This window comes from Podarcis pityusensis, assembly GCF_964106645.2.
Source record: "Podarcis pityusensis genome assembly, chromosome: 14".
NCBI classification, from domain to species: Eukaryota; Metazoa; Chordata; class Lepidosauria; order Squamata; family Lacertidae; genus Podarcis; species Podarcis pityusensis.
Genome location: NC_138039.1, coordinates 51,474,822 through 51,492,825, shown reverse-complemented (window position 1 = coordinate 51,492,825; position 18,004 = coordinate 51,474,822). Strand labels below are relative to the sequence as shown.

General features: G+C 45.1%; 1 protein-coding gene and 1 long non-coding RNA gene across 11 annotated transcripts in view; one reads left to right on the top strand and one right to left on the bottom strand.

Annotated features, from left to right (window-relative positions):
- The window catches only part of TJP1 (tight junction protein 1), a 354,643-nt gene that overhangs the window by 284,571 nt on the left and 52,068 nt on the right, over positions 1 to 18,004 (top strand). For all 10 annotated transcript variants that reach the window (XM_080980656.1, XM_080980659.1, XM_080980658.1 and 7 more), the window contains 3 exons: positions 1,967 to 2,091; positions 3,435 to 3,537; positions 13,254 to 13,533. In XM_080980656.1, coding sequence (XP_080836782.1) covers positions 1,967 to 2,091; positions 3,435 to 3,537; positions 13,254 to 13,533 — 508 coding nt within the window. The remainder of the gene's footprint in view (positions 1 to 1,966; positions 2,092 to 3,434; positions 3,538 to 13,253; positions 13,534 to 18,004) is intronic.
- LOC308462891 lies at positions 6,950 to 12,499 on the bottom strand. The gene is made up of 3 exons (XR_013979419.1): positions 9,744 to 12,499; positions 9,294 to 9,691; positions 6,950 to 8,849 (listed from the first exon to the last, which is right to left on the bottom strand). It is a non-coding gene; the product is annotated as an uncharacterized lncRNA (long non-coding RNA).

Genomic DNA, 18,004 nt, shown 5'->3' with positions numbered 1-18,004 from the left:
TCATTCTAAATTATGGTGGAATATAAAGCACATGAGTTGGCCTTGTAAAAGCTTTCAGGGAAGGAACACCTGGAGAAGCTGCTTCTGTTCTGATGATGGTCTCATCACAAGGAGCGATTAATTTTTAAATTGGGACAGTCATTTGGACTAAAACCAATTCTTAATATTTGTATACCATGTTAGAATTAAAGAGTTGCACGTCCAATTAAAGATACCTTATAAAAGAAACTATTGCATTTCAGCTAATCCATCAATTATTTACATGTGGATGTAAATAATAGTTTTGAACCAAAGCCCACATTTCCATCCATTTTAGATTATGCATGCATGGATCATAGCAAGCATTGGCTTAGTTCAGAAGTGTTGGGAAGGATTGCTTCTAGCTATTACACCAAGATGCTCTAAACCGCCTCTCCTTCGTATACTGGTGGATGAGATCAAGTGTTTTCACATCCAACTTGAAAACAAGCGAGGGTTGAGCACCTTCTTCCTGCATGCCCCTTTGTTTAAAATGGCAACTCCTGTCGTTTTGGGCATGATATTGCTGGCTCCAACTCCAGTCAGCCTCTTCACCATAGCCAGTGGCCAGAGATTATGGGAGTTGTAGTACACAACATAAGGAGGGAGCCTCATTGGCCACACCTTCCCTACAGAAGATTCCTGTTGCCTGTTTGGTCCAAACCATGTGTGCAGCGGGTCTGTAGTCAGATCTAATTAATTGGAATTCAAGGGGAAGTACTAAAGCTTTTCAGATCAGGGAGAATTAGAGTAGACCCCTGTATTATGACCTTCAAATGGTCTTCTCTTTGATAGAAAAAAGTAGCATCCACACCTTTTGCTTTGACAACTCCAGATCAAATATACTTAGTTTTCAAGGTAAATGTTCTGGCTTCTCTGTGTGCCTCACCCAAGGGACTTGTGGAAGTGACTTCATGAAAATGGGCCTTGTCAGTAGTGCCACCCCACCCATCTGGGGAATGCCCTCCTCATGGAGACTCACTCACTTGGTACATAATAATAATAATAATAATAATAATAATAAATAATAATAATAATTTATTATTTATACCCCGCCCATCTGGCTGGGTTTCCCCAGCCACTCTGGGCGGCTTCCAACAAAATATTAAAATACAATAGTCTGTTAAACATTAAAAGCTTCCCTGAACAGGGCTGTACAGTGTTTAGGTGCCAGACCTTTCTGTTTAACAATGTAGCTTCCTATGGTGGTGGTCATCTTTTTAGTGGGGTCTGTAGGACTTGATCCTTATTAGTACATCACTGGATGATCATGTTATCCATTATGTGCTGTTGAGTGTTTTCATTCTTTTCTAATTTCAAACTGTTTTTATGTGCCATACTTTATTCTTGTCAAGTTGATTTGAGACTCTTTATTGTAAAAGGAAACTGGTAGGTCAAAGAGAGAAACAATACAGCCTCTACAAACTGAACTGGACTATTTGTGATTATCACTGTCTTGCATCCATGTCTTGGGGATGCTGTGACATTGAATGTATTATAGGCTGGTTTCTGTCTCTGAGAGGAAGGAAGAGAATGAAAGGCTGAGAGCAACAGGTTGTGAACTGAAAAAATTGAGAGCCTCAGGATGTTTTGCTTGGTATAAAGTTGTTGCTTTGTTCAAAATCCTGATACCTGCATTTTGAAATACAGTGGTACCTTGGGTTACAGACGCTTCAGGTTACAGACTCCGCTAACCCAGAAATAGTACCTCGGGTTAAGAACTTTGCTTCGGGATGAGAACAGAAAGTGTGCTCCGGTGGTGCTGCAGCAGCGGGAGGCCCCATTAGCTAAAGTGGTGCTTCAGGTTAAGAACAGTTTCAGGTTAAGAACGGACCTCCAGAACGAATTAAGTACTTAACCCGAGGTACCACTGTAGATGGTATAAACGTTATCTGTTACATGAACTTGTTGATACCGCTAATCCAAGCTTCTTTCTGGTCTGTCATAGGCTCCTGGATTTGGGTTTGGTATTGCAATATCTGGTGGAAGAGATAATCCTCACTTCCAGAGTGGAGAAACATCTATCGTTATATCCGATGTGCTCAAAGGAGGCCCAGCAGAAGGACTACTACAGTAAGTTAATTTTGGGGAGTGGAGCTGTATGGGGATGGTTTATTCCTGCTTATCGTCTTATCCTCTGTTCCTGTAAGTGTTGCTGTAAAATTAATTCTTCCTCTCCTTAACCATTGTTGAAGGAATAGGCTTGACTCGAGGATCGTATTTCCTTCAATCAGGTCATACTCACACCATAAATTTAAATCCTATGACTTCCCACAAAGAATCCAGTGAGTTGTAGCTTAATGGTGCTGGGAATTTTATTGGTAAAACCTACTTGGTGTTTCGCAACTTTCTGACTAGTTGCAGGACCTTAGCCAGACCTAGCAGAGTAAACGCAGAATCCACGGAAGCAATTGGCAACTTGGCTGCAGACAGGATAGACGAAGCAGGAACCAGGAACTTGTAGTTAGGTGTTTATTATATACAGTGGACTATTTACAGGAACAGAACACGGATCTTTAGCTTGCTCTCTCATACACGACTCACATCCTACACTGAACTCCTGAACTAACACATTCCAGTTAGTAGGCCGTTAATTATCACTCCCTTGAGACAGCTTGACCAATCAGGGAGCTGTCTCCATGCCTCTGTTATCACCAGGGAGACTTACTCCTTCAGATTGCCTTCTGGCTGTCTGCCAAACCTTAATTGACTCTGTGTGAGTAGCTGCACGTACACAGATTCCCAACAAATTTTAGCTGTGTGGTGGGTAAACTACAGTTCCCAAGATTCTTTGGGGGAGAGCATGACTGAAATAAAGTGGTACAAATGTGATTTAAATGTATGGCAGGATTGTGACCTTTTTCCTCTCCCTCTTCTCTGTGCATCCTCGATCCCCCCCCCCCCCCCGCTTCACTTCACCATGGTTTCCCATTGCCTGCATGGGTGTGACCGTCAAACACAATTTGCTCCTAAGCTTGGTTTTTGCATCCAGTTTCAAATACAGGTTTGAGGAAACTCTGTTTGCCATTGACTGTGGCTAATGTTGGTGTGAACTTAAAGGGGTCATGATTGGCCCAAAAGAAGTTCAAGCGTTGGAGGAGGCAGTGTGCAGTCCTCTTGCAGCTGGCCCATTTCCTCCCTCTTAACAATGTTTATAGGATGGGGAAGTGTGTCTGTAGTCTCAGAGCTGGTGGCATCAACTTTTTAAAATATAGCAGAGGAACTTCAGAAATTTAGAAGCACATGATGAATATTACGAACAAAACATTCTGATAACTTTGTGGAAGAGAAGATCTGCATCCACAAAGCACCTCTGTTGGAGTGGCTATATAGCATAGTAATAGTAAGCTTTGCTTGTTTTCTTCAAGGCTTTTTCTTTACTCTTTTACCAACAAGCTTCTTTAATTTTTTTCCAGGGAGAATGACCGTGTTGCAATGGTCAATGGTGTTTCTATGGATAATGTGGAGCATGCTTTTGCTGTTCAGCAGCTGAGGAAAAGTGGTAAAAATGCCAAAATTGTAAGTTGTTGCTTTATCCTGTACTCCTAGATGTGTGCGCGAAGTATTCATATACCAGAATTGCTCAAACAAAATGATTGCAGCCTTGATGGTGGGTTCATTGACATCTGTCATACAATAGCACAAAACTTGTAAAATAGCCAACGTCTTTTAGCAAAAAGTTATGTGTGCTTGAACTGCTCTAGACATTTTAGTGGGTGGCGGGGTGGGGGAATGAAACCCTAAAGCAGACTTGATTACCATATTTTTCGCCCTATAGGACGCACTTTTCCCCCTCCAAAAATGAAGGGGAAATGTGTGTGCGTCCTATGGGGCGAATGCAGGCTTTCGCTGAAGCCTGGAGAGCGAGAGGTGTCGGTGCGCACCGACCCCTCTCGCTCTCCAGGCTTCAGGAAGCTATCCACAAGCCTTGGGAGCCCTCGGAAGTTCCCGCCGGGCTCCCCCGGCTTGCGCGGAGCTGCCTCTTACCCCGAAGCCCCAGCGCACTGAGCAGTCGCGCTGGGGCTTCAGGTAGCTCTGCGCAAGCCGCGGGAGCCCTCCCCCGGCTTGTGGAGAGCAGCCTGTTCCAGGGACTGGGGTCGGGGGAAGCTTGGGCTTCCCCCGCCCCAGCCTCGCACCTGGGGTGAAATAATTTTTTTCCCTTTATTTCCCCCCCAAAAAACTAGGTGCACCTTATGGGCCGGTGCGCCCTATGGGGCGAAAAATACGGTACTTACTAGCTGAGGCCACAGGGGATATGCTTAGCCTCTTCCCATGGTATCCACTGATTGCAGCCCCGAACTTCTTCCTGCATTTACTGCCTAGTAATGAACAGCAGCTAAAGAATACACTTGGGAGTAAAATGGTAAAGGTAAAGGACCCCTGGACAGTTAAGTCCAGTCAAAGGTGCTCAACTCGATTCAGGGCGAGGGAGCCGGTGTTTGTCCACAGACAGTTTTCTGGGTCATGTGGCCAGCATAACTAACTCGCTTCTGGTGCAACAGAACACCATGACGGAAGCCAGAGCGCACTGAAACGCTTGGGAGTAATGGTAGGGAGTGGGGACCTGCCCTTCCTCTACAACCCTGGGCTAATACTATTTAGCCTTGCTCTTTTACCTACACCAAACACAGCTTCTGTGTTGAGATAATTGGGAAGCTTTCCTTGTTCCTTCTCATGCCGTGAGGGAAGAGGGAGAAAGGCCAATCTTTGGAAGAGGCAGTCTGGGCCCATTCCTCAGCCTGTCTCCATAATGGATGAGTCGGGAAACATAGTGTGAAAGAGAGGGTTGGGATTTTCATTTTCTTGCTCCATATCAGGTGTGGGCTTAAGTCAGTCTGTTGGCTGTTACTCAGGTGGAAGAACCTACCCCAACTGAGACTGAAAACAGCGTTGTTCAAGCATGCTTTATAAGCTGCCTTTAATTCATTAGTTGCGGGAGAGACAGAATATAGCTCTCAAGGGATGTGGGTGGCACTGTGATCTAAACCACTGAGCCTCTTGGGCTTGCCAATCATATGGTCAGCAGTTCGAATCAGCATGAGGGGGTGAGCCCTTCTCTGTCCCGGCTCCTGCCAACCTCTCTGTTTGAAAGTGTACCATTGTGAGTAGATAAGCAGGTACCGTTGTGGTGGGAAGGTAAACAGTGTTTCCATGTGCTCTGGCACTCATCACATCCTCTGTGTGCCAGTAACAATTTAGTCATGCTGGCCACATGACTCGGAAAAGCTATCTACGGACAAACACTGGCTCCCTCGGCCTGAGAGCATAGATGAGCACCACACCCCATAGTTTTATTCGACTGGACTTACCGTATTTTTCGCCCTATAGGACACACTTTTCCCCCTCCAAAAATGAAGGGGAAATCTGTGTGCATCCTATGGGGCGAATGCAGGCGTTTGCTGAAGCGTGAAGAGCAAGAGGGGTCGGTGCGCACCGACCCCCTCTCGCTCACCAAGCTTCAGGAAGCTATCAGCAAGCCTGGGGAGCCCGCGGGAGTTCCCGCAGGGCTCCCTAGGCTGTGGATAGCAACCTGCTGCACGGAGCGCGGGGCGCGCCGAAGCAGGGTGCCCCGCGCTTCGGGCACACATCCGCAGCCTGCTGCCCGGGCACGCTGAAGCAGAGAACCCCGCGCTTCGGGCAGATATCCGCGGCTGGGGGGGGGGGAAATAAATTTTCCCCCTTTATTCCCCCCCCCCAAAAAAACTAGGTGCGTCCTATGGGCCAGTGAGTCCTTTAGGGCGAAAAATACGGTAACCATCCAGGGGTCCTTTGCCTTACTTTTACCTATATGACTTATGATTATTGGGAACAGAGGCACAAAATGTTCAGCAGTGCAGAAACCTCACTGTGCCTTCTAAACCTTTTGGCACAGGTTTGCATGTTTGATCTGCTTATCAGCACTTACAGGTTCAAAGTTGAAGCAGGGAGGTGGAGCTTTGATGATTCAGGCAGGAGAGCTGGAAACAGGAAAGGAATGTGTTTGCTTTGCAGAGCTAGCATTCCAGGACAAATTGTCTGAAGGCAGTGTTGCTGAGCAAAGTGGGCCTAGGTCTAAATTGTGCCCACACAAGGCTCTCTGTGACCCTGCTCCTTGGCAGCATTGACAAGCAGGATAGCACATGTGCAAAAATGTCTCAAGGCTTAAGTAAGCAATCCATTGGGATGTGCTCCGGGTACTCTACAGCTAGCACTGTGCTAGAGTTGTTGTGCAAACCAAGCAAACTCCATCTTGGATGTCTAGGTATTCTGCAGAATTCTGAACATGCAGAGTTCACATGGAATTCCTCTGCAGAGCTTTCTCCATTCCCAGATGAAACCTGATCAGGTTTAAGATTTTCATTCATTTGTGCTTTTCATTCATTTTGTGCTCTTAACTAAAATGTTAAAATATACATAAGCAGGGCATGTGGCAAAAAACCCCCACCACTATTCAAGTTGATAGAGTAAAGCACTGTGGAGAGTATACCATTTTAAAAGACCAAGGGGATGTCCACCTATGCAATGAGTGAGCAATCTAAAATGAACAGCAGGGCTTGTGTGGATGCAGTGAGCAACAACAGAGAGCCTTGGAGAGAACGTGAAGAGGGATATATCCAAAGATGGATAGGAGATGCTATAGGAGAAGAAACTCAAATGTACAGAGAGTGTTAGTAAAGGTAAAGGGACCCCTGACCATTAGGTCCAGTCGTGACCGACTCTGGGGTTGCGGCGCTCATCTCGCTTTATTGGCCGAGGGAGCCGGCGTACAGCTTCCAGGTCATGTGACCAGCATGACTAAGCCGCTTTTGGCGAACCAGAGCAGCGCACAGAAACACCGTTTACCTTCCCGCCAGAGTGGTACCTATTTACTTGCACTTTGACGTGCTTTCAAACTGCTAGGTTGGCAGGAGCAGGGACCGAGCAATGGGAGCTCACCCCGTTGCAGGGATTCGAACCGCCAACCTTCTGATCAGCAAGTCCTAGGCTCTGTGGTTTAACCCACAGCACCACCCGCGTCCCTTAGAGAGAGTGATAAAACTTGGCATGCTAGGGCTGATGTGAGCTGTAGTCCAAAATATCAATCTAGTGGAGGACAGTAGATTGACCGAGGCTCCAGTATCCTGTCCTCAGTGTCTCCTTTTTCTATAAATCACCGAAGGAACTGTAAGCACTGAGGGCAAGGCCTCAGTACCCATCCCCAAAGTCTCAGGTTCCCAGTATTCATTGCTTCTCCTTAGTCTGTCTTCATAGCAAGGCAGAATTGTGCCTAGCTTTTCACATGCCCTAGGTATTGAATGGCTTTACTTTCCTCTCATGCCTCAACAAGCAGCTTTTTCCTTCATTCTCAGCGCATACTATTTGCCACTGCATGGTGCAATTATATTGATTCCTGCTATTCTTTCAGACAGAGTGCATAGATAGCTTTTTCTTAAATCTGCAAAACAACCCATCATCAGCAATAGATCAGTCTGTCTTGTGGTAAACAATTGCAACGCTGTATTGTGTGAAAAATCGTAACACACTCATTGTTCCTCACATAGAGTGCATTGTAGTAATCAAATCATGAGGTTACTGGTGCATGGATTGCTGTGGTCAAGCCATCCCGATCCTGGAATGGCCATAGCTGTTCTTCTAGTCAAAGCTGGTGAAAAGCACTTTTAGTAACGAAGAACACTTGTGCCTCCAGTGGCACAGTGGGATGTCGTAGCCTCCATAGACTTTGCACCTGCTCCTTCAGGGCAGACAACTTACCAACTTCATGGATCCACAGAGCCTCTGTCTTCCCAGATTCAGACTCAGTTTGTTAGAACACCACTGGATCCAAGTCAAGGGCCTGCACAGCCATTCCCAGTTCAGACGTTACCTCACTCCAAACCTCCTTATGTCTACTCCCAACGGTGTCAGACAGAAGTTAAATAGCATTGGGGACAGAATAGTTACCTGTTTCACCTCATACCTCAAGAACCAGGAGGCTGAGAAAACCCTCATGCTACGTTGAATTCTGCACCCGTCCCATGAGATCAGACTGGACCTTCTGCAGAATGGTGCAGCTGATACGCATCTCCGAGAGGCCGTCCTGGAGGATAACAATCATCAGTGATCTCAAAAGCTAATGAGAAGTAGAAGCAGCAAGTTTTCTCCTCCAGTAAGATCCTCCATCAGGGCGACCAAGGCCAATTCCATCCTGAGCCTGGGCTGAACCCAGATTGCAATGGGTCTGGATAATCTGTTTCCTCTGAGAGGGCCTGCAACTGTGCCACCGTGACCCTGTCAGGTACCTTGCCCCACCTCCTTCAAGGCAAGAGGCACCAACCCCTCATCCAAAGACACAGTCACTGCACCTGGGACCCACCCAGCCATTCTCCGTGACTAGCAAACATTTTGTCAGAGTAACCAGGCTGCAAAAACTGAAACTGATCCTACAAAGCATGGCATTGAAAACCTCATTTCGAGCTCCATCTGTCATGGTGTCTAGCTCACTACAGGGGCGGACCTGTTATCCTCAACGTGCCTGGGAAGCAAAGAATAGAAAGTCTCTTGACCTTCAGACTTAGTCCTAGACTCCAACCACCTATGCAGGTGCCAGTAGCCTATGGACCACCTTGAAGTGTTCTGCTGGGATAGAGGCAGCAAAGGGTCAAAGGCCTACACTAAACAGTGGTTTGGAGGGTCAAAAGTATGCTTTGGGCTTGTGTGCTGCTTCTTCTTTTCTCACACGCTGGTTTCCTTCTCTCCCTTTTTGGTTTTTCATGATGAAGTGGGTTTTCAGACTGTAGTTGGTAGGTTAGTACTAGCTATAAGTCTGCCCAATTCAAATTTTCACAGCAACTTGTGATTTGGCAGTCTGATGGCTGACTTGAGTCAGTTGTTGTTGTTTAGTCGTTTAGTCGTGTCCGACTCTTCGTGACCCCATGGACCAGAGCACGCCAGGCACCTCTGTCCTCCACTGCCTCCCGCAGTTTGGTCAAACTCATGCTGGTAACCTCGAAAACACTATCCAACCATCTCGTCCTCTGTTGCCCCCTTCTCCTTGTGCCCTCCATCTTTCCCAACATCAGGGTCTTCTCCAGGGAGTCTTCTCTTCTCATGAGGTGGCCAAAGTATTGGAGCCTCAGCTTCACGATCTGTCCTTCCAGTGAGCACTCAGGGCTGATTTCCTTAAGAATGGATAGGTTTGATCTTCTTGCAGACCATGGGACTCTCAAGAGTCTCCTCCAGCACCATAATTCAAAAACATCAATTCTTCGGCGATCAGCCTTCTTTATGGTCCAGCTCTCACTTCCATACATCACTACTGGACTTGAGTCAGTAGGTTGAGCTTGATAGTATCTTTGCTGCTTCTTGTGACTTGTTTAAGTAGAAGCCTGAAAGATATCCTGAGCTTGAAACCCAAACAATCTTACTGCTAGTAAGAGGTGTTGGGTAGTATGTGGCAGATTATATATTTGCAGACAGGAGTGGGGTTGCCTGCGGGTAAAAGGGGTTTGTGCATGTATCTCTGCAAATGTCACCTGTAGCTCTGGGCAATGTTTGGATCATTTCCCCCCTCTCCTGTTTTGCTTGTAAGTCTTACCTGCATGATGCAGAATATTTATCTAGCTTACTAGGTCACTTGACAATTTTCATGTAAGCAGTGTCTGAGGCAGATGATCATAAACTGTAGGCTAAGCTACCCCTTCCTCCCCTGCTTAACCTCATGGAAGTTGTTGTGTTCGCTTCGGCAGCACATATACTAAAATTGGAACCTCATGGAAGTTGAAAAATCCTTGGTTGCTGCTTAGAGAACACCATGCACATTCCTTCACTATACTTTGGAGTACACAAAGAATATTGTTAACCCTCAGAATTACGTTTGATCATAAAAACAGCTTTGTGCTTTTCTCAGTCTGAAAGAAAGTTGAATTCCTCAGTTTTGAGGACAAATGTGTTGCTCTGCAGCAGGTTTTTGTTTTGATGGCTTGCCAACGATACTACAAAGGTCTGTATCGCATGCCTATTGACACAGCACATTATGAGAGACTAAGCCACTTTCCACTCCAGCAGTCTTGTCAAGCATTGAAATATTGATGAAGTTGCAGTGTCTGTAGATTATGGGATTCTTTTATATGTTTTGCCCTTTCTCAGAACCTGAGAATGCCCCCTTCCCTTTTTGGGTGGGTGGAGAAAAACTTCATTGAGGACAGTGGTAAGGATGGTGTGCTTGGATGTATCTAGGGATCGTAGACAACTTTGTGCTGTTTTTTAAACAGCTTATCAGCCACCTTGTTCAACTGTGATAAGGTATATCAATCAGTCATCAATCAAGTTTATTAGGAGATCAAATGCAGGTTATAGCCAGACAAAAACAATCCCACAGCACAGTGCAATGCATCGCCCTACCACAGCTCCATCAGAGAGGGAGAGAGGGCTGTCAAAGAAATTTTGCAGTACAGACCTACGCTAAGTTACTTGGAAGTAAGACCCATTAAAATGTGCATTGGATTGCAACCTTAGCTGATCAATCTTTTAGTAAACTAAGTTGGCATGTTTTTGCATATGGATAAGACAGTAGTTCTGATTTTTAAAAGTATTCTTTTATAGTAGGGCAGGATTCTACAAGCCCCTAGATGGTCTCCCTGTTCTGCTGCAGAATTTAGAATGCTTTTTTAAAAGAAGCATTCAAGAACCTATCTTCAAATCATAAAGCATTGTGAAACTGGCTTCTTTAGAGATGCCATTGTCTCTCAAAAACAATGATGCAAGTGAAGCTCTTTGTTAGACCATGGGTAGTGACTTTGGTGCCAGACTGCAATTCCCCTCATCCCTGATGCTTGGCCACACTGGCTAAGGTGAGTAAGGCCACTGAAAGTTTTCAGGCTTAGGTGTTCAGTGTGGTGCTGGGGGGTGGGGGAGAGAAGCTGCCCTAATTCTTCCCAGAACACCTGTGTGACACCATCATTCTTACTAATTTCAAAAACCTCAAGACCAGTCTTGCCCATGAAGCCTTTAGCACAGTCTCATGGTTCCCATGCCCTGCTGATTCTAAGCTTAAGCACATGTAACTAACCGACCCACATATTCATTCATATTTATCTCTGCATTCTCTTCCCTCCCTTTTAGGGGTAATTAAAATTATAGAATCATAGAGTTGGAAGGGACACCAAGGGTCATCTAGTCCAACCCCCAGCAATGCAAAATCACAGCTAAAGCACCTATGACAGATGGCCATCCTCCGCTTATAAACCTCCAGGGAAGGAGAGTCTATGACCACACGAGGAAGACCATTCCACTGCTGAATCGCTCTTACTGTCAGAAAGTTTTTCCTGATCTTTAGTCAGATTCTCCTTTCTTGTGATTTGAAGCTATTGGTTTCAGTCCTACCCTCCAGAGCAGGAGAGAACAAGCTTGTTCCCTCTTCCCTGTGACAGCCCTTGAGATATTTGCAGGTGGCTATCATATCTCCTCACAGTCTCCTCTTTTCCAGGCTAAACACACCCAGCTCCTTCAAGCTGTCCTCATAAGGCTTAGTTTGCAGACCCTTGATCATCTTGGTCTCCCTCCTCGAATTCTGGGCCCAGAATTGGACACAGTATTCCAGGTGTGGTCTGACCAAGGCAGAAGAGAGTGGGACTGTGACTTCCCTTGATCTGGACACTAGACTTCTCTTGATGCAGCCTAGAATAGCATTAGCTCCCCCCCGCCCCCCGCTGCATCACACTGCTTCAACTTGTGGTCCACCAAGACCCCTAGATCCTTTTCACATGTGCTGCTAGTAAGCCAGGTGTCCTCCATCCTATATTTTTACAGCTGGTTCTTACTTCCTAAGTGCAGAACCTTACATTTGTCCCTGTTGAAATTCATTTTGTTAGCTTGTGCCTAGTTCTCCAATCAGTTAAGGACATTTTGAATTCTGTTTCTGTTTCTGCGGCATTAGCTATCCCTTCCAGTTTGGTGTCATCCACAAATTGGATGAGCATCCTCTCAATTCCTTCATCCAAGTTGTTTATAAAGACACTGAACAACAACAGACCAAGGACACAACCCTGTGGCACCCCACTTGTCACTTTTTCCAGGATGACAAGGAACCCTTAATGAGTACTCTTTGGGTTCAGTCAGTCAGCCAGCTACAAATCCACCTAACAGTTAACCTTGTTCAACCCACATTTACCGGCTTCCTTTCAATAATACCAGGAGGGTATTTCCACAAAATTATGTTTTTCTTTACGACTGAAGTCCACACTGTGGTGTTTTTTTGTCACACAATTGAACAGTGAGGTTGGTGTGTGGGAGAGGAGCACTTCAGCTTTTCACTGTCTCCCACCTCACCAGGATGGCAGCTCATCCTGTTTTCTTTTGCCTCTTCTTCCAGTGTTCTGTAAAATTGCAGGGGTCTGCTGAGAGTTACCTTTTGGCTCCCATTTGGCATCTAAACATTGATGAAAATGTTGGCTATCCTATTTCCTTATTCTGTACAGGCACTCATGCTTTGCATTAAGTAAGGGCTTCAGAAGGAGTCTATTACTGTTGTGATTTCAGGAATCTTTGTGTACTAAAAGATATCTGTGTGGGAGGTCTCATGTGTTACTCAGAATTCAGGAAACCTCTATTCTGGGTTTTCCCAGCAAAGTCATGACTCTGACTCGATGAGATATCACTCTGCTGGACATAACCTTCTGGCCTCTTACTGCTCCTTCCCCAGAATGGATGGGACAAAGCAGTCTGGGTTGGCCTTTGGGAAGCAAGTGACCGTTTTGTCTGCCAGTCTTTTGTAATGTAGTCTGCTGTTTTATGCCTTCTTTGATAATAAAGTTTACTTGACCATGGTTCCCATTTTTACTGGGTGATATGCATCTAAGTCATGCTCTGAGTAGACCTACTGAAACCAATAGACATGTTACATAAATTCATTTATTACACTGAGTCTACTTTGAATATGACCCACTGTTTAAGTTTTAATGTTTTTCTAAGCCACCTTGAGTGTATTTTGGGAGCAGAAAGGTGGGGTAAGAAAATGGAATAAAATGAACAATTACTACATATTTTCTTCCTGAATTTCCCCCCCAGAAACAAAAAGAGTTAACAGTTTGCCACCACTAGATAAGAATGAAATCTACTATGGTGGTAAGCCAGAAGGAAAATTACTAGCATGAGCACAACTATAAATTCTGAAGGGTGCATGCAAAATGTTTATGTCCAAAACATTATACTTTCTAGATTTACATTGCAGGTAGTTTGCATTTTATCAGAAAGTGAAGGATTACTGTTGTACGTTACAGACCATCCGAAGAATGAAAAAAGTTCAGATTCCGGTAACTCGGACAGATCCAGACCCGGTCTCTGAAAACGATGAGGACAGCTATGAAGAGGATACGCACGACCCCAGAAGTTCCCGCGGAGCTTCAAGTGTGAGCCGGCGGCACGAGAAGAGCTGGGTGAGGGACCGAAGTGCAAGCAGGGAAAGAAGTTTATCACCGAGGTCGGATAGGAGGTCGGTGGCTTCCAGCCAGCCCGCAAAACCTACAAAAGTCACACTGGTGAAATCCAGGAAGAATGAAGGTATGTTGTGACTCAGCGGTAGGACTCAAAAGAGAAAGTGTTCCCTGACCTTGCACCTCATGCCATGTTTTAACCAAACAAGCTTTTAAACTTTGTATGCTCTTTAATAGTTTGGATTAGTCTTCTCCAACCTGGTGCCCTCCAGGTCTTTTAACTACAACTCTCATCAGCATGGCCATATCCTTTTGGTGCTTGATGGGAGTTGTAGTCCAAAACATCTGGAGGGCAGCAGATCAGGGAAGGCTGCATCAGAAGGAAATAGGATGTTTCCATTTATCCATTTGCCCCAAAGAGTTTTTTTAACTGGCCAATCAGCCATAATCTGTATGTTGTACTTTGAGAGTCAGTTGGCTTCCTGGGAGAGGAAGTAAGAGGCAGTTGTCTTTCCTCCTCTCTTGTGTGCCACTTACCACTAGCTTGAAAGAGCCATTCTGGAGAGAAATGGTTCAAGTCTGGCATATATATAAGGAGAGTTTAGTTTCTACATCTGGGTATGGTTGAGGAAGGCAGATTGGGGAGGATGACCGTCCTAAATGAGGGCAGAGTTGCATATTTAGTCCTGCTACAAGGCAAGATGAGAAAGTCTCCCCGCAATTGTTGAGCTGGTAGAATGTGAACTGTGCTCATGGGCCATGGAAGCCCCTTTATATCAACAGAGGTGCAGCCACCTATTTACACTGCAAAGAAGGGTACACATAGTATCTGCAGGACGATGTTTGGAAACAGAAACCATTTTTCATTGGCTTGATGTATGCACATACCTTTCAACTTGAGGTTGGGGCTTCATTTCATAGAATCAATAGAATTGTAGAGTTGGAAGAGAATTGTAGAGTTGCCCCCCTCCCCTGGTCATCTAATCCAGCCCTCTGCAATGCAGGAATCACAGCTAAAGAATCCCTGAAAGATGGCCATCCAACTTTTCTTTTAAAAAGTCTCCAGTGAAGGAGAGTCCACATCTTCCAAGGTCATTCTTTTCACTGTACAACAATTCTTGTCAACAATCTTGCTCCATCTTCCATGTGGCTATCATATCACCCCTTGGTCTTCTCTTCTCCAGGCTTCCCTTCTTCCTAAGGCTTGGGGAGTCTTAAGTTGGCATGGGAGCCTGCTTCCACAGAAGGTTTATTTTTGCTTTATGGGATTAATCTCCTGTATAGTGTTTTGGAAGTTTCTGATGGAAATTAGGAGTAAACCCCTCTTCTTGCACCTCCATAACATTAAGCCATCTCTGTTCTGTTCTTTTTGGATCTTGTCTTGGTTAGGGTTAAGATAGCAAGCTTTCCGACTGCACAGTACTCTTTCCGCAGGAAGAATTTCAAACTGAAAGCTACTTAACCTGGTCCAATAAAAAGTACCCATCAAAAATTTGAAGCATCTTTTCCTTGGGGGTTGACACAGCAATTGTTCTTGCTATGTACAACTTTCTAGGAAAGAAGGAACAGATTTGTCCTCTATTTCACATTTCCCCATTTACCATCTAAACTTTTTAATGCAAGTTTGGGGAGTTTTGCTTACCTGCACAAAGTGTGATGCTAATTTAGCTTGCTAAATTGCTGGCAAACAATTTGGTTATTCTGATTGCTGCTTCTCCCAAGAATGAATTTGCACAGTCTCGCTATACAGCCATTCCTCAATTATACAGAAAACTGCAGACTGCCTGTTAATGACCCGGGAGTCAATCTCACAGCAGTGTTTTGCATACCAGTTACAGAGCGTGCTGCACTAATTATGCAAATTTGAGATCCAGAGCCATTCAAAACTTAAGTATTTCATAGTTAGGTAACAATATTCCCTGCCTTCTAGCTGGATGCCACCATTCCAGTAACAACTTCCGTACAACACTGTATTGGCAACATTCAGATTTTTCTAAACCTTTTCTCTTTTAAAAAATGAATGTAGTGTCACAGACATCAAGTCATGTGAACCCTTCCCAAATGATGTACAACTCTGTAAGCTTAGGTCTAACATAGCAGGGAGAGAACAAGCCGTGGTAAGGATGTAGCAAGGATAGTAATAATAGTATCTCCCAAACGAGTTTCCTTGGCTAAAATTGGAGGTACTTGTGCTACTTAGAATCATAGAATCATAGAGTTGGAAGAGACCACAAGGGCCATCGAGTCCAACCCCCTGCCAAGCAGGAAACACCATCAGAGCACTCCTGACATATGGTTGTCAAGCCTCTGCTTAAAGACCTCCAAAGAAGGAGACTCCACCACACTCCTTGGCAGCAAATTCCACTGTCGAACAGCTCTTACTGTCAGGAAGTTCTTCCTAATGTTTAGGTGGAATCTTCTTTCTTGTCCTTTGGATCCATTGCTCCGTGTCCGCTTCTCTGGAGCAGCAGAAAACAACCTTTCTCCCTCCTCTATGTGACATCCTTTTATATATTTGAACATGGCTATCATATCACCCCTTAACCACCTCTTCTCCAGGCTAAACATGCCCAGCTCCCTTAGCCGTTCCTCATAAGGCATCATTTCCAGGCCTTTGACCATTTTGGTTGCCCTCCTCTGGACACGTTCCAGTTTGTCAGTGTCCTTCTTGAACTGTGGTGCCCAGAACTGGACACAGTACTCCAGGTGAGGTCTGACCAGAGCAGAATACAGTAGCACTATTACTTCCCTTGATCTAGATGCTATACTCCTATTGATGCAGCCCAGAATTGCATTGGCTTTTTTAGCTGCCGCGTCACACTGTTGGCTCATGTCAAGTTTGTGGTCAACCAAGACTCCTAGATCCTTTTCACATGTACTGCTCTCAAGCCAGGTGTCCCCCATCTTGTATTTGTGCCTCTCATTTTTTTTGCCCAAGTGCAATACTTTACATTTCTCCCTGTTAAAATTCATCTTGTTTGTTTTGGCCCAGTTCTCTAATCTGTCAAGGTCGTTTTGAAGTGTGATCCTGTCCTCTGGGGTGTTAGCCACCCCTCCCAGTTTGGTGTCATCTGCAAATTTGATCAGGATGCCCTTGAGTCCATCATCCAAGTCGTTGATAAAGATGTTGAATAAGACCGGGCCCAAGACAGAACCCTGTGGCACCCCACTAGTCACTCTTCTCCAGGATGAAGAGGAACCATTGATGAGCACCCTTTGGGTTCGGTCAGTCAGCCAGTTACAAATCCACTGAGTGGTAGCATAGTCAAGACCGCATTTTACCAGCTTCTTTACAAGAATATCATGGGGCACCTTGTCAAATGCCTTGCTGAAATCAAGGTAGGCTACATCCACTGCGTTCCCTTCATCTACCAGGCTTGTAATTCTGTCAAAAAACGAGATCAGGTTAGTCTGACATGACTTATTTTTCAGAAATCCATGCTGACTATTGGTGATCACAGCATTCCTTTCTAGGTGCTCACAGACTGTTTGCTTAATGATCTGCTCCAGAATCTTCCCTGGTATTGATGTCAGACTGACTGGGCGGTAATTATTTGGGTCCTCTCTTTTCCCCTTTTTGAAAATAGGGACAACATTTGCCCTCCTCCAGTCTGCCGGGACTTCGCCTGTTCTCCGGGAATTCTCAAAGATGACTGCCAGTGGTTCTGAGATCACATCTGCCAGTTCTTTTAATACTCTTGGATGCAGTTCATCTGGCCCTGGAGACTTGAATACATCTAGACTAGCCAAGTATTCTTGTACTATCTCCTTAGTTATTCTGGGCTGTGTTTCCTTTGCTGAATCATTTGCTCCAAATTCTTCAGGTCGGGCATTGTTTTCTTTATCGGAGAAGACTGAGGCAAAGAAGGCATTGAGGAGTTCAGCCCTTTCTGTGTCCCCTGTTTGCATTTCACCATCTTCTCCTCTGAGTGACCCCACTGTTTCTTTGTTCTTCCTTTTGCTACGAACATACCCATAAAAGCCTTTTTTGTTGCTTTTAACCTCTCTAGCAAGCCTGAGTTCATTCTGTGCTTTAGCTTTTCTGACTTTGTGTCTACACGTGCTGGCTATTTGTTTGAATTCCTCTTTGGTGATTTCCCCCCTTTTCCATTTTTTGTACACATCCTTTTTAAATCTTAACTCAGTTAAAAGTTCTTTAGATAGCCACCCTGGCTTCTTTAGGCACCTTCCATGTTTCCGTCTCATTGGTATTGCCTGACATTGTGCTTTTAGTATCTCCCTCTTAACAAACTCCCAGCCATCATGAACTCCCTTTCCTTTTAGTATTACTGTCCATGGGATCTCACCCAGCACTTCCCTAAGTTTTATGAAGTCGGCTTTCTTAAAGTCAAGAAATTGAGTCCTAGTATGCTTGGCTGCTCCTTTCCGCTGTATAGTAAACTTCAGAAGAGCATGATCACTCGCACCTAATGATCCTTCCACTTCTACCCCACTAACCAGGTCATCAACATTAGTTAGGACCAGATCTAAAATGGCTGTTCCTCTTGTTGCTTCTCCCACTTTCTGGACAATGAAGTTGTCTGCAAGGCCAGTGAGGAATCTGTTTGACCTTATGCTCTTGGCTGAGTTTGACATCC